The sequence below is a fragment of the Spinacia oleracea genome, chromosome 5 (genome assembly GCF_020520425.1).
Source record: "Spinacia oleracea cultivar Varoflay chromosome 5, BTI_SOV_V1, whole genome shotgun sequence".
NCBI lineage: Eukaryota > Viridiplantae > Streptophyta > Magnoliopsida > Caryophyllales > Amaranthaceae > Spinacia > Spinacia oleracea.
Window position 1 is genome coordinate 17,238,543 of NC_079491.1, and position 16,645 is coordinate 17,255,187.

Genomic DNA, 16,645 nt, shown 5'->3' on the forward strand with positions numbered 1-16,645 from the left:
GGTTGGGTTCATCCAGTGGCGTATCCAAGATTTTTATTTAGGGTATGCAAACTATGAAGCCCAAAAATTAATGGTTGTTTTTAAGTTCTCAAAAACTACTACAAAGAGGAATAAAGAGCAAAAAGAAAATTAAAATCAATTTATGCTTATAGTTGGGTTCGAACACGGATTCACTTGGCTCATAAGTATTGAATATCCCCTTTAACCATCAAACCAAATCAATTCTATGATACATAGCTGCTTCAAAATATGTTTAACCCTGATGCAATCAGGGTATGCAGTTGCACACCCTTGGTGTATGCTAGTTCCGCCCCTGGGTTCATCGGTTCGGATTGAAACGGGTTTATTTGGATACCGGGTATGATCCCGGATTGACAAATTAACAAGACAACTCGGTTCGGGTTGGTAGACACAGGTTCATATTGGATCAGGTTCATATCGGGCCGGGGTGTAATCGGGTCGGGTTCAACCAAAAATCCAATTTCAATCTTCAATACCAAGCCTCGATTCAATCTTCCAAAAATCCAATCCACGAGTATGTTCTCAATCCCGGATTTCGGTTCAAATCCAAGCACGATCTCCCAAAACGGATGCCAAATCCAACTTCGAGGCACGTTTTCACTCAAAATTATATACTTCCTCCGTTCCTTAAATATTGCACCATGGTTGATTTTTACTCCTCCAGCACAGTACTTTGACTCTTAATATATCAAATTATGTTTAAGTGAAATTTTTTAAATTTCGATATTTAGAAAATATATATCGATACGAGTCTAACATGATCCCACGTGACTACAATTTTTCTTAAATACAAATCACAAAAAATTGCCAAAAATTATTGCGTGAATAGTGTAAAAATCAAAATGGTGCGATATTTAAGAAACGGAGAAAGTAATTACTTTCAAAATCGGGCGCCAACCCACCAAAACCTAGCAAAAACAATCTATATCAGCCATTTTGAAAAAGCAAACCCGAAACGCTTTCCCCTAAAAACGTCGATTTCAAGACGTTAAAAATGTCTTTAGCCTTTCCGACCAACAAATTAAGACATTAGCATCATGTATTAATTACAAAACTGCCAACTCACCCAACCAAGACAAAGCCACGCCAATTTGATTGGGATTTGTGCAGGCCCTACACCAGATGCAGGGGTTGCTCCTGGCGCAACCCAATGACACCGCCTTCGAACCTCTATATTAACCCTCATTTTTTCCAACATTTCAAGCAACGAAGTTCTGCCTATTTTCAGAGACCCTAAGAAATTTTATTGGAGCCCAAGCAAGGAGATTCCAACTTAGAAGATCTACGTACTTACGAGGCTCTAATCTCATTCTAATCTTCTACGTACTCCGTAACTTTCTATGTAATTTTAGTTCTTTACAACTTTGTTAAAATCCCAGGACGCTCCATTCCTTTAATAAAATGACATGAAGACCCTCTAAAGTCGCCTCTAGTAGAACCATCTTCAGAGATAACTGTAATACCTCGTATTTCCTGAATATATAAATATATTTTAATGTATAAAGTATTTTACGATTTTCAGAATTTAAATAGCATTTAATATGCATTTAAATGTGGTTTTAATTAAATAAAATATTTATTATTTTTATTTAATTCCAAAATAAATTAAACGAATTTATTATTTTATTCTTTAAGTCGGGAATTTATTGGCTCGTATTTCAAAACTATTTAAATTAAATTCCGAGCCAATCCAATTCAATTGGTGAGCCCAACAAAGCTTGTAAGCATTTAATTCTAACTTAAACCCAAGTTCTAAGCTAACCCAATGCAAAACTCTAACCTAAGCCCACTAGGGATTAGGAACCTATAAATATAATCCCTCCCTTCACTTGATCCCCTCAAAATTTCAGAAATCTCTCTCTCTCTCTCTCTCTCTCTCTCTCTCTCTCTCTCTCTCTCTCTCTCTCTCTCTCTCTCTCTCTCTCTCTCTCTCTCTCGTCGCACACAACGAGCATTTGCTCGTGTGCCGCGTCGCCCTTGTCCGCAGCCCTCACCCGCAACCAAGCAGTTCTCATTGCTGCTGTGTCGTGCCTTCGTGCACCACTCGCCCTCACCCTATCTTGTCTCTCGCCCCTCGCAGCCTCGCCAAACGCACAGCACGCACACTCGCGTGCTGCTGCTGCTGCGCTGCGTGTTGTTGCCGAGTGTGTCGTGCCCAGCCAGCCCACACACAACTCGCCCCTCGCCGCTCACCCGCCCAGCACGCACTCACCCCTGATGCGTGTTGGTGTTGTGTTGTTGCACCCTTGCTGCTTGCTGCCTTCCTTGCTCGCACGCAACACATGGCCATGTGTGTTTGTGTGTTATTGTTATTCCGAATACTCCGTATACTTTTTATCCTAATTCAATTCCGTATTTAAATTATTGGAACTTATAAGACCTTATTCAACTTATAGAAACTTATAGAAACTTATCAAAACTTATAAGACTGAAATAAGGTCCTATAAGTTGAAGTGAACAATGCCTAATACATAGTAGTTTTTTTTTTTTAATATATAATTGGGTAGTAGTCGGGTATGGAGTCGGATTTTGGTTGCGGGCATATTTATGTGGTCACATGATTCAAATAGGGTCTGGAACCCGAAGGGCTCTTCTTCTACAAAATATTAGTCTCATATGCACGCGATGCGTGCTTAAATTTATGCATATTTCCAAAATACTTCTACTATTTGATCACTTGTTATTCGATATTTTTAACATACAATAATTTTAATTTAAAAAAAAAAGTAACAATTATCATTTTTTATCTTGTTGTTTAATTAGGGAAGTAACGACAGTAACAACTAAAATTGATGTAATAAAACCCAAAATACTTTTTAAAAATATTATAATTAAATCAAAGCGATGCGTCTCTATTAAAAAATGGAAGTATCGTAAAATAGAGAGTATTCATATTGGAAACTTTAAGTTATTCCGTAATTTGGCAATTGTATTAAGTCCAGATTGTTATTTGTATTCTTTTGGCAATTGCATCTGAATTTACAGGAACTTATCTAAACTTACAGGACCTGAAAATAGGATCATATAAGTTGAAGGGAACAAGGCCTACTCCGGAGTACTCCCTCCGTCTTACATTACTTGTTACATTTTTTTTCATCCGTTCTATATTATTTGTTACACTTCTAAATTAGGAATAATCCCACAATTATTATATTGTAAATCTATATCCCATTAACAAAAATTTAGTGCCTATTTCCTCTCTTGTTCAATTAAAATAATATCTCACTAACCACTATCACACCCATTTGGGTAGTAGTCGTCGGGTATGGAGTCTGATTTTGGGTGCGGTGATATTTATGTGGTTAGGGTCTGAAACCCGGAAGTCTATTTTTCACTTCTTTGTTCTTTCCTCTTCTCTACGCAAACTTCAAGCTTGCAATTCTCAAGAACGAAAGATGGACAGGCTTACAAGAATGATGGCCGGCGCCGGAGGAGCTTTGGGACACCCGCCGCCAGATTCTCCCACCCTCGACACCTCTGAGCAAGTCTATATCTCTTCGCTCGCTCTCCTCAAGATGCTCAAGCACGGTATTTATCTTCGATCTCATATTTCGATTACTGTTTTTTTTGTTCGATTTGAAGAGTTTCATGTCGGAATTGTGCACTAAAATAGAAAACCCTATTTCTTTGAATTAGTTTTATTTTTCTGGGAATTTTGCAGGAAGAGCTGGTGTTCCTATGGAAGTTATGGGGCTAATGTTGGGAGAGTTCGTAGATGAGTATACGGTTAAGGTGGTTGATGTTTTTGCAATGCCGCAGAGTGGTACAGGAGTTAGTGTGGAAGCTGTCGATCCTGTTTTCCAGACTAATATGCTTGATATGCTGAAGCAAATTGGAAGGTGATTTTATTTATTTATTTTAATTTTTTGTTTGCTTTTTCTGCTGTTTTTGTTAGTAATTTCATGTATTTTCTATGGATGCGAAAACGTTTGCAATCTTTTGTTTGATTTTACATTTGGTTCTACTGGAATTGGTTGTATTAGGGTTTTTGTCCCAGACTTGTGTAGAATATTTTTAGACGAACATGCTTGACGTGCTCAAACAAACTGGAAAGCAATCTGTTTTGTTGCTTATTTGAAATGGTTCTTTTAGTTACTTCGTATTTGTTTTGCCTTGTTTCATTTGCAATTTTGTTGTGTTTTAGGGTTTTTGTCACAGAATTGTGTATAGAACATATGTAGATATGATTTAGATTTAGAGGGCAATTTTGTCGAAAAAATGCCTACGGTGTATATGATTTAATCCATGTTGGTCTCAGTGGAGATCCACGAATTCAAAAATGGGGTATGAAACTTTATGATTTGCTTCACAATCTCCTATTTTGCTCCTTGTAGGGGGAGGGAAGCTGGAAAAGGTAGTTTTTTTATTTATTTTATTTTATAATAGCCATAATAAAAAACGGAGAGTTAAATTTTTTTAGTATGTATTTGGTAGGTTTTTTTTTTTTTGGCAAATGTATTCGGTAGGTTTGATAACATACTGACTGATTCACTTCAAATTACAATAATGACTTGAGGCGATTTCATTTAAAGGGGGAACAAACGATGACACTAATTAAAAAGCTGTGTTTAAAAGAACGTAAAGGAGAAATTGTAAACCTTCGTATTAACAACAGAATCATAAATTCATGATACTACTAAGTAAAAGGGAAGTTAAGAGGAGGGCAAAAAAAGGATGGCAACGGTGAAGGAATGTAAAAGAACATCTATCAAGTGTGGAAGGAAAAACCCAAAAAAAAAAGGAAACCATGAAAGAGTGTGGTTTTGTCCAGATTTGAACACAAGACCTCATAATTGTTAGGAGTGAATGACACACACACGGAATACCAATAAGCTACAGTTGCTTTTTTTTTATTTTTTTAAAGCCATAAATAACAGTTATCAGGTATCAAATAAGCAGCACTTACCAAATTTTTTAAAAAAAACGAAGGTCCATTTCCCATGACTATATAGGTCTGCCCCTTGTTGGTCATGTTAGTTGTAGCAAGTATTCCTTTTTTGGATTAGTTTGCTAATAGGTTTTTTGTTTTCGATTTTTGTTACTTCTCCTCGTCTTACATCTTTCTATTATTCATGGATTATATAATTTTTCTTTTTGAGAAACTTAAACAATGTTCTTTCAGTTTACCTTTGTGTGCTCTTCGTAATCTCTTTGAATTATTACAGAGTATAAATTATTTTGACCCTGCTTCTTGTTGGATTTTGATGATTCAGAGCTAAACACCAGTAGTAGACTAGGAGTAGCACCGGACCATGTGGTCATGGTCTGATTTAGTGACTAGATCACAAAGTGGTTTTTTAAAAGCGGTGCTTAAGTTCTTTGCATTTACGGAGAAAGGCCTCCCCCTTCACTTTGACTAAAAATGAAGAATTGATCCCTTGGCATGTACAGTATAGTGCTTCAATTTTTTGGAGTTAAAAGATTCTGTTGATCAACCTATGACATTTTTCTTGCTTACATAATTCTGATTTTGCTGAATCATAATGCACACCTTTTTGTGCTACTACTTTGTGTGTCAGTTTTGCCTGATAATTAGATCAGATTGTATTGTTTAAGCTATTCAGGGAAAATTGATTACCCTCTGCCTTTTAATTACAAGACTTATTCCTTTCTAGAAGCAATCCATAACATGAATTGGTGCTGCCAAGTACGCCTTTTAAGGTTCTTGGCTTTTGGTACACAAATGATTTTATGTGTTTTAGTCTCGATCATGTTATCCTACTTTTTGAAGCAGCACATAGATATGTTTTTTTTTTTAAAAAAACTCCCTAGTTCTTGGCGTTGGTGGATGTCATGTTTTTTTGGTGCAAGACCATAAGGTTTGATTTAAAAGAGTGTTTTACTCAGTGTTTAAAAAAGCTCGCTTAAAGCTCGCTTTAGCGCTGAAGCTCGAAGCTCTAGGGCAAAAGGCAACCTTGAATTCTTAAAAAGTGCGCTTCACTTCGATGAAGCCCGCGCTTTGCGCTTTCGCTTTACGCTTAAGCTTTACGCTTAAGTTCTAGGACTCATATCGCTTTAGTGCGCTTTGCGCTTTTTTAAACACTGGTTTTACTCAATGAACATTTACTTTTGCTTTCCCCTCCCAGCCTACCCCCTTCTTTAGTAAAAGTAAACTAAGAATCTGTTTTTTGAAAGAAAATATTTCAAGTATTTGTTCTATAGAAACTACAGATCTTCAGATATGTTGCTAATTTTTAAGCCTTAACACTTTGGTGGTGTCAAAGTTTTTTTGTTTCTTTTTTCCCGCCTGTAGCTCCTAGATTTGCCTGTTCTAGTTCTGGTTCAATGTCCATGTCTGTCTAACTATAAATTATGGTTGGTGTTGAAAATTGTCGTTGGCAAGCATTTAATGGTCGACACTCGACACTCGACAGCTTATTGCTTGGTTTTGTTTAGAGAAAGTATTATTGCTGTCACATCATATCAAATTTCTAAGGGACTTTTTTACCACTTACACTCTGTACTTTATGGGCCTTGCCTATGGGGTTTGCAAATGTACTTCCATTTGTTGGTGGATTACTTGTTGGCAATACATTTCTTTGTACCATGACAACATTGGTTCAGTTGTGGAAGTGATAGTTCTCAATCTGTGTTCGTTGCTATTGTACTCGATTACATACTTGTGTGGTTTCTATTAATTTACCGAGGTAATTATCTTTTCCTTTCTTGTACAGGCCAGAGATGGTTGTGGGATGGTACCATTCGCATCCTGGATTTGGTTGCTGGCTGTCTGGTGTAGATATCAACACACAGCAGGTCTGAATTATTTGCATTGTCTGTATTTTGTTATTTTTACTGCTACTAATTATTGGCTTCTTTAACTTGTCTTCTTATGGTGGCTCACTTGAGCATGTACTGTGTTTTCTTTTCCCTTCAATTTTTACCTGATTTGCTAGTATGAGATTGGGTACGGGTTTGCAATTCGCTACCTAAATTGCTAATTAGACCAAAATGAACCATTTTCATGTTGTAATTCTCTTTTCCGGTTCGTGGGTGATTAGGGAACTAGGTAACACCGGTGCATGCTTCATTGAACTGATAGAAACAAAAACAAGTTACTACATATTTATCTCAAGTAACAATTAGTAGAAAACTAGTTTTAGATAATTTTTTTTACTTATTCTAAAATACTGCAGAGTTTTGAAGCTTTAAATCAAAGAGCTGTTGCTGTTGTGGTGGATCCTATACAAAGTGTCAAGGGGAAGGTTGTTATGGATGCCTTCCGCTTGATCAACCCACAGACCATGATGCTTGGTCAAGAGCCTCGTCAGACAACATCCAACCTTGGGCATCTCAATAAACCGTCAATTCAGGTGAGCTGGGCACCTGATGCTGTATGGATTCTCTTATAGGTTTATTTTACGATCTTTAGTTATCTATCTGATGAGTTGTCCTTTCCAGGCATTGATCCATGGGTTGAACAGGCATTACTATTCCATCGCCATCAACTACAGGAAGAATGAACTTGAGGAAAAGATGTTGCTGAATCTTCACAAAAAGAAATGGAATGATGGATTGACACTTAAGAAATTTGATGTTCATTCCAAAACTAACGAGCAGACTGTCCAGGTCAGTGGGAATTTTGAGTTTCAAAGTAGAAATTGCTAAATAGCAAACCTTCTCTAATTGTTAATTCCTACATTACAATTGCTATTTTCATGTCTATCAGAATAAAGTTTACCATGGTAGTTGAATGACTGTTGTCTTTTTGCATGTTTGGTCAACAAGAGAAAAAGTCTAATGAAAGATTTTAAAAAATAAAATTATTTTGTACGTCAATTGTTTATTATGGTTAGGAGACTGTGTCAAAAGTACCTTTTATATTCCAGTTTTGAGAATAACTAGCATTTTTTCCAGAAACTAATTAGCTTGTTAGACATTTTTTTTATCGATCATGACTTTTGAGGTGACACAATTGGCTCTCAATTGATCACCCAGTTCGATTTCCTACCCAGAGTAGCATTTATCACAGTATCGCCTTTGGTTCACAAAATAGTGGAAAATGAGGGTCAGATTAAGTTCTTTTTCATATACTTCCTCCGTTCCAATATTATTGCACCATTTACTTTTTAAGGAAGTTTTACAAATATTATTTTAGGAATATTTGCTTTCACACTACAAAAACCTAATTATCCTTACATGTTAACTCTTGTTGATATATTTAGTGCTGCTATTACATGGACAAGTTTGTGTTTTTGTACCCAACCCATATGGTGCAATATATATTGAACGGAGGAAGTGTTTTATTTACACCTTGGAGGTAGCATGACTCTGAAGAAAATGTGTCTGAAGGAGAAGTTTTATCAGTTAGGTCCAACTGTGAGTTGGCACTTGGCATCTGGTGACCTTACGGGGGTATTTGTTATGTGGGAATGGGAATTTGGGGAATAGAGTGTGGGTCTGTGGGATATAGATTGGGAATTGTCAATTAGGAATTCAAGAAAATATTGTCATTTCCCTTGTTTGTTTAGTGATGGGAATAGATTGGGAGTTGATTATGAATAACAAAATTGCTAAAATACCCTTGATAATCTTGAACTCTCTTGGTTTCATAAATGACAAATTGGTCCTTTCATTTGTTATCTCAATTCCCATTTCAATTCCCTAACCCACCCCCCCACCCCCCCCTATGGGAATAAAATCAAGGGAATACGCTCCTTTATTTCTCATTCCCAATCCCATTACCCATTCCCACTCCACAATTCCCACAAAACAAACACCCCTTTAATCCTCAATTAGTTATATGGATAAATGTTACTTGTGGACTAAAAAGTAACAATCCACTCTAAGGACCTGCCTGGATTGCATGGAATAAGAGGGAAATAAGTTTGGGAGGAAAAATTATGGTGTTTTTAAAGGTATGGATTGGAAGTGATAATTTCATGGGGTAATTAGTTCCCCTAAAAACAGGGGTAAAAATCACCCACCCACCCCCCTGGGTAACTATTCCCCCATGAAAATTTTACCCTTCTTCTTCCTCATTTCTCATCCATACCTTTCTCTTTCTCTCTCCTCTGAAACTTCCTTCTCTTCTCATCTTATTTTCTATTACTTTCCCTTCTCTATCTATTCCAAACAATTCTATCTCTCCTGCATTCAATTTCATTTTCTGGGATTGGCAAACAATCGCCACGCTAAATCGCTAACTCGAATTCAGCCCAATTTGGTGTCGTCGGCGGCAAGATATCAAGAAATCTTCTTCTTTTGATTTAATTGAGTTTGGATCTCCAATTTATGAGAATCACGTATTCATTTGCAAATAATTTTTGCTGAATCTTTTCAATTGTTCTGGAATTTAAGAAATTTCTTAATAATTTGAAGATCCCCAATTTTGGTTTACAGATTTGCTTTTGGTTGATTTTGAATTTTGATGTGGTGTCTGTGTTAACTGTTTTAGAGAGAGTAGAGAACGAGTGGGGGAAAATTACTCCTGGGATTATTCTTTGGGATACCAAACTTACATTTTAGAAATAGTTACCCCCTTAATTAGTTCCCAACTAATGACTCCCCTATGAAATTTCCTCCCCTAATTACTAACTCCAATCCAGGCGACCCCTAAGTGGGAGACTTGCATTTGTATTGTCACTTGTCCAACTTTTCACAGATAATACATTTGTACCTGCTATTAAAAATAACTTGTGTGTGTTTTGAGGAACTATAATAATGCAAAGGATCCATAGATTTTACTTATATGGATCTCTTTCCAAAGAGCACATAAGCGAAAAATAGCTCATATTTATCGACTGTTAAAAAGCTACCCTGATAAATGTGCTAACTGATTTTCCGAAATTGACAGGAAATGTTGGGTCTTGCAATTAAGTATAACAAAGCAGTTCAAGAGGAGGATGAGTTGACCCCAGAGAAACTAGTAATTGCAAAGGTGGGAAGGCAAGACGCAAAGAAGCATCTTGAAGAGCATGTATCAAACTTGATGTCCTCTAACATAATTCAGACCTTGGGTACCATGCTCGACACCGTTATTTTCTAGTTCAAGCCATAATTAGATAGAAAGATGTTGGAAGAATCTTGACGAAGAAGCTTAATTGATTTTTGATTGCTGTGATAGAATGGATATGTATATAGATATTTTCTAGAAGTTATTGATGTTTTTTCAGCAAATATTTTCTAGAATCTCTATTGCATGTCTTTTCAGCAAATTATCTGAAATCTCTAGCAGATGTTTGAGTGTACTTTAACTCTATGATGCATTCATTGTGGGTTCTTTGGTAAAGATTTATGAAATCATAGCTTATAATGGGTGGTTTGTCCTCACCTCCTTAATCTCTTTTCTAATTTTGGTATTACTGTTTATTGATTGTTTTGTCAAGTTTTTGCCTAGTAATAAGGCTGTTGTAAGTTCCTGATGTTGTTGGTGGAGAACTCACCTTGTGACTTGAAGGTAACAAGGTCGAGCCTCATTAACCTGATGCGAGGTGTTGCTTCAATAGGGTCCCTTTTTCTTACCTATTAGTTGTGCTAATTTGACAATGCCCAATACTTGATGGTTTTTTGCATACGTTACACAGTAAACCTAACAGTTGTAAAGGATTCTTTTGTGAAATCAGATATTTCCTAATTACAAGTAAATAAGACACTTATATAGAAGGAGAATTAAAGTAAATTAGCAAGAATTTAAGAGGGTACAAAAGATAACATTTACAGTATCAAGAAATGATTGCTCAAAAAGACGTGTATGTCTTGAATCCAAATTCACAAGGATTATCGAAATAATCAGAGAAAATCACGTACCGGTACAACAATGTGAGAATCCAAATTTATAATGTGCAGCTAGTAGATGAGATCAAATTACACAAGTAGAAATTACAAATCTATAAAATGCACAACACCTCAAAAGTCAAAACACAACAGTGTCTAACATTGTACCCAATGTCTGAACTATATTGGATGACATTAAGTTGGACACATGCTCTTCAAGATGCTTCTTAGCATCTTGTCTTCCCACGTTTGCAATTGCTAGTTTCTCAGGAGTCAATTCATCCTCTTCCTGGACAGCTTTGTTATATTTGATTGCAAGATTCAGCATTTCCTGCAAATTTTCAGAACATTCGTAAGCACGTAATTAGGCTTACTCGACACATAGGTATGCCATAATATGAAATGACAATCCAAAAGCTTGCGTCACATTCTCAGTCCACAAGTACAAAATTATCATTTAGTATTTGACTGGTTGATGAATTCAAATTAGAGCCTAAACCTGCTTATTAACCTAAGATAGCCTTCATCAAAATACTTTCCATTAAATTTGAGAAAACTACATGAAGCATACCCAATATAAGGAGCATTACATTTAGAAACCAACTGCCTTGTAATGTAATTATTTCACAAAGACTACCTTTTGAAACATTTGCTTTACAGCAATGCTACTTTAATAAGCTGAAAAACAAAAAACTTCATTTTAGCGGCATTTTCTCGGTAACTTGTGATACTGTGGACAGATACTACTCTCGGCAAGCAATTTAGAACTGTATGGTTAAGGGCCAAATTATAGGTCAACTAAAAGGTGGTACAACAAATTCGTAAGTAGGAACTTAACCACATAAGGTAGGCTTTGTAAAATTCACATTGATGATCTATTGACAGAATAAACAATTCATTTTCTAACATCTTTCACCGCACATTTTATCTTTTGACAAACATGCAAAAAAAAAATACATGTCTATTAGTCATTCCACTTTCGTAGTTAAGCTTTTATTTTGATGGGCATGACAATACTATTTATTAATGTTTCATTTTCTTGTATGCTTGTTACGTACAGCTAAAATTTTAGTGAAGCTTGAAACTGAGCAATTCTCAACCTGGGAAACAAAATCCCTACGTACCTGGACAGTCTGCTCGTTGGTTTTAGAATGATCATCGAATCTCTTTAGTGTCAAACCATTAGTCCATTTCTTTTTGTGAAGATTCAGCAACATCTTCTCCTCAAGTTCGTTCTTTCTGTAGTTGATGGCTATAGAATAGTAATGTCTGTTCAACCCATGGATCAATGCCTGGAAATGACATTTTAATCAGACAGAGAACTAAAGATCATAAAATGCACCTAACAGGGCTAACACAACAAAATCCATGCAGTGGTCTCCCACTCACCTGAATTGATGGTTTATTGAGATGCCCAAGGTTAGATGTTGTCTGACGAGGCTCTTGACCAAGCATCATGGTTTGTGGGTTTATCAAACGGAAGGCATCAATAACAACCTTTCCCTTTACACTTTGTATAGGATCCACCACTACAGCAACAGCTCTTTGGTTTAAAGCTTCAAAACTCTGCAGTATTTTGGCAAAAGTTAACAGAAATGACTCTGCAATTTTCCAGCCTCACTAGCACCCAGGAAGTATAACCCATACTTCAACAAATTCTTTTTCATACTTCAACAAATTCTTATTGAATCTTTGGAAGTATAACACTAATAGCATCCAAAACAACTGTCTGGATTCATTAAGACAACAACCTAATTTAGTTTAAAGAATAGCACGTACTATGTTCGGATAGAAAAATCTGGAGGGAAAGGCAGGGAAGGAAAAGTGAGGGACACATTTTCCCTTATTTAAATAAGACACAGGGGAAGAGAATGGGAAGGGAGTTGGAGGGATCATTTTCCTCCCGCTTTTGATAAATCAAACCCCTCGATTGTTGTGAAGATTAGACGGGAAATGGAATCGATATTTCCCTCCCCTCCCCTCCCCTCACCTTCCTTTTTCTTTCCTCTTTTTCCCTTCCCTCCCTTTTCCTCAATAAATGCTAACCAAACAGTGTGTTGGACAGCAAGGTATAAGGGAAAGGAAGCAAGGAAGGAGGGGAAAGAGCAGGAAGGGGAGGGGGGGGGGGGGGAGGGGAGGTGAGCTCCATTTTCCCACTAAAACTCTCCAGTTTCGAGGGATGGTGTTTATTAAAGAGGGGGAGGAAACTGATTCCTCCCCTTCCTTACCCCAACCCCTTATCCAAACTATGGAACGTGGTCCCCTCCCTTTCCCTTCTCTCCCTTTCTCTCCATTTCCTTTTTATCCAAAGAAAGTGTAAGTCTGTGCAGAAATTGGAAAGGGGGGAGAAAACAGAGTACAAGCTCAACAGGACATGTAAAACCGTAAAAGAAGCCAATAATTAGGAGCAAATGAAACATCCAAATACAGCTAACAGAGAATAATTCAGACCTGCTGTGTGTTGATATCTACACCAGAAAGCCAGCAACCAAACCCAGGATGTGAGTGATACCATCCCACAACCATCTCTGGCCTGAAAAACAAGCAAAAGATATTATCCCAACTAAATAATACTTCGTAGCAAGCACCAAAATATCAATTACAAAGAATAACTAAATACAGTAATTGCGAACACTAGTTGCCAAACTGCACCTATGTTGTCATGGTCTGGAGAACTCAATTGTAACCCCCCCCCCCCCCCCCCCACCACACAAACAAATTTAGGAGCTTCAACCACCACAATTTTAAAGACTTAAAAAGATTAGCTACCTCTTGAAGATCCACAATACAATTCAAAATAAAGAGTTGAGAGCATTTCTTTAAAATAAATCACATTCTATGTTTACTTTCAGCATGTGGGGTCGTGGGGAGGAAGCAAAGTGCACTGAATAAAATAAACTGTATGAAGTCAAATAGCTCTAAGGTTTCTTGCAATGGAACTTTTAAATTAATTCAAAGCTAATGATCTAGCAAACAATATACACAAAATTCAACAACGATGTTATGTACCATAGAAATGAAAAATAAAAATAAACACATTAGTTTGTGCTGCCTCAAAAAGTCAAAAGGTAGTCAAGTTGTAGAATAAAATCATGAAAAAAACAAGCTTGCTCCAATCATCCGTATTCCAAAAGCAAAGAACCTAAAAAGGTGTAGTTAGAAGCATCAATGAGCGTGGATTGGATACAGAAAGAGGCAAGTCTAGCAATTGGAATGCAGCAGTTAACAACTTTCCTTAATAGCTGAAAACAAACACTCTGATCCAATTGACAGGAAAAACTGGAAAACAAAATAAGTAGCAGATCATAAAGATATGCAATATGATCCATTAAAATAAGGAATTGTAGATAAAGAAAAAAGGCCAACAAAAAAAACTACTTCCTCAGTTCTATTTTAGTTGCGACCTATACTGTTCACCCCAATTTTTGTAATGCAAGTGGATAGGTAGTAAATTTCATTCATGCCCCCACTTTTAAATATAACTAGGGGAAAAGGTGAGTTGTTGAATATGGATGAGGGTAGTTTGGTAAAGTCAAGTGGGTAAAGCTGTCAAAAATAGAAAGGTTGCAACTAAAAATAAACGGATCAAAATATAAACGTTGCAACTAAAAGAGAAGGGAGGAAATATCATTGGAGCAATGAACAAGGCAAGGGATCAAAGGGAAGGGCAGGCACTCTCCATACAATATTGTGTGCAATGAATAAGGCAAAGGCTTAAGCATTGGTCAGAGAAGATAACAAAAGACGGTATTGTGTGCTCTAGTCACCAAAAAGCAAATACCTCTTCCTAGCACGAGAAAATCTTGGGGCCAGGACAAGGACAATAACCTATTAGCTGAGTCCTTCCTCACTTACAACAGCAACAAAGAAAAATCATCAAGTTTCGCACTTTCACTCCCTCTAAAATTACTCAGTAAAATAGTTCATCATACTGGTGGAAAAAACTTTAAAACGACTCAACGAATTTAAGAAACAACGCCCAAAGAAAGCTATAGTGGCAGAACCTAAACACAACGTTTACATTTCTCAGCATGCACATAATCCATGAATAAGGTATTATTCGAAAGTTAACAACAAGCAGCAATGCAGCCTGTCAGCAGATTATTAGATACAATATTCAAAACATTGCAAAAAGTAGATTCAAAACCTCACCAATGTAATGCATCCATTAGAAGAACTCAACTTCCACAGATACAAAATTGTACACAAGATTGTAACTAATTACACAAAACCCTCAGTACAGCCAATTTCTTAACTGCCCAGATGTAAAATCAGACAAAAGATTGCAACTTTTTTCTAATCCAAAACAATCACATCAAATTAAGGAGAAAAAAACTTCAAATTAGTAACAAAAGATAATACCTTCCAGTTTGCTTAAGCATATCAAGCATGTTGGTCTGGAAGACATGGTCAACAGCTTCAACACTAACACCAGTACCACTTTGCGGCATAGCAAAGACATCAACAACTCTAACAGTATACTCATCGACGAATTCGCCCAACATCAACCCCATAACTTCCATGGGAACACCAGCTCTTCCTGCCAAAATCCCAACAAAAATGATCGAAATCTAAAAAAGTGGGGTTTTTTACATTTTTGTGCACAATTCTGACATAGAGTTCATCAAATCGAACAAAAAAACAAAAAATTAAAATATGAGATTGAAAATGAATACCATGTTTGAGCATCTTGAGGAGAGCCAAGGAAGAGATATATACTTGCTCGGAGGTGTCGAGGGTGGGGGAATCGGGCGGCGGGTGGCCCAACGCTCCTCCGGCACCGGCGAACATTCTAGTAAGTCTGTCCATCTTTCTTTGTCTTGCTTGCTTTTGTCGTTAATGGAAAATGGAAAATGGGAATGGCTTGGAGAAGAAGAGAAGTGTTAACTATGGTTAAAGATCTAACGGGATTTGCCTTGCTGCCTGCAGGTTGCGGTTCAATTATGTGTGTGGATGTTTTGCTCTCCTCCGACCTTGTTGTGACTGTAACAAAAGTGCTACTCTTCTTAAAAAGTAGTGGTATAATAATAACGACAACTTTTGTGTAAGACCGGAAAGACCACTTTGATTTTTTAACTAACTGGTTTCATTGCTTAACTAATTAGTTCAAATGCTTAACTAATTAGTTTAATTGCTTGACTAATTAGTTGTATTGTTTAACTAATTGGTTCTTGTGCTTAACTATTTAGTTTCATTGTTTAAATAAATGATTTCATTGATTAACTTATAGGACACCAATGAGGTCTTTTGTATAAGACCGCCTTATAGAAAAGTTTGTATAATAATAATACGGTTTTTTTCATGAAATGCCCCCGAGGTTTTACGAAATTCACCAAATACCCCTGCGTGTTTCAAAATACATAATATACCCCTATTTTTTTCGTATTGTTCACCAAATACCCCTATTTTGACTTTCCGTTAGTCCTCCGTTAAGTCATGTTTATAATTCACCAAATGCACCTATTTATAAACTTTTTGCACAATATAAAACTATTTGTAAATTTGTTTGCATCAAATACCCAAACTGCTTTTAAACTGCATAATTTAAATCTAGCGGCTAGTTTGCAGTTCTAATTTTCGTAGCAATGAAGTAGAGCAGTTTGTAACAAATTTCCAGCAATAAACAGGGATTATATTCCATAAAAAGCTGAATAATTTGCATAGTAACTTGCCAAGAACCTGCTCCTATAGCTCTGGATGTTGGTGGCTACTAATCTCACCAAACCGCCTCTTCCTCCCAATATTACTAATAGATGGTATCTCATAGTCTGTCTTATCAACATTTGGTCTCATGGTGTCATCTGAACAACCTGATGAACTTGTCTTAACTGTCTGCTGCCTTGACCTCTAGACAGAGCAGGCAAAGGAGAATCCTAATCTATCTATGCACTACCACTTATTCTTATTC

General features: G+C 36.7%; 2 protein-coding genes across 2 annotated transcripts; one reads left to right on the forward strand and one right to left on the reverse strand.

Moving 5' to 3' along the window:
- Positions 1-3,340: 3,340 nt before the first annotated feature.
- On the forward strand, positions 3,341-10,276 carry LOC110804635 (26S proteasome non-ATPase regulatory subunit 14 homolog). The gene is made up of 6 exons (XM_022010235.2): positions 3,341-3,549; positions 3,683-3,860; positions 6,696-6,777; positions 7,158-7,334; positions 7,423-7,590; positions 9,818-10,276. Exons 1-6 carry the CDS (start codon positions 3,417-3,419, stop codon positions 10,007-10,009), a joined length of 930 nt encoding a protein of 309 aa, XP_021865927.1. The 5' UTR covers positions 3,341-3,416; the 3' UTR covers positions 10,010-10,276.
- Positions 10,277-10,676: 400 nt separating this feature from the next.
- On the reverse strand, positions 10,677-15,729 carry LOC110804637 (26S proteasome non-ATPase regulatory subunit 14 homolog). Its single transcript, XM_022010238.2, has 6 exons — positions 15,414-15,729; positions 15,100-15,277; positions 13,189-13,270; positions 12,127-12,303; positions 11,862-12,029; positions 10,677-11,068 (listed from the first exon to the last, which is right to left on the reverse strand). Exons 1-6 carry the CDS (start codon positions 15,544-15,546, stop codon positions 10,877-10,879), a joined length of 930 nt encoding a protein of 309 aa, XP_021865930.1. The 5' UTR covers positions 15,547-15,729; the 3' UTR covers positions 10,677-10,876.
- Positions 15,730-16,645: the final 916 nt, after the last annotated feature.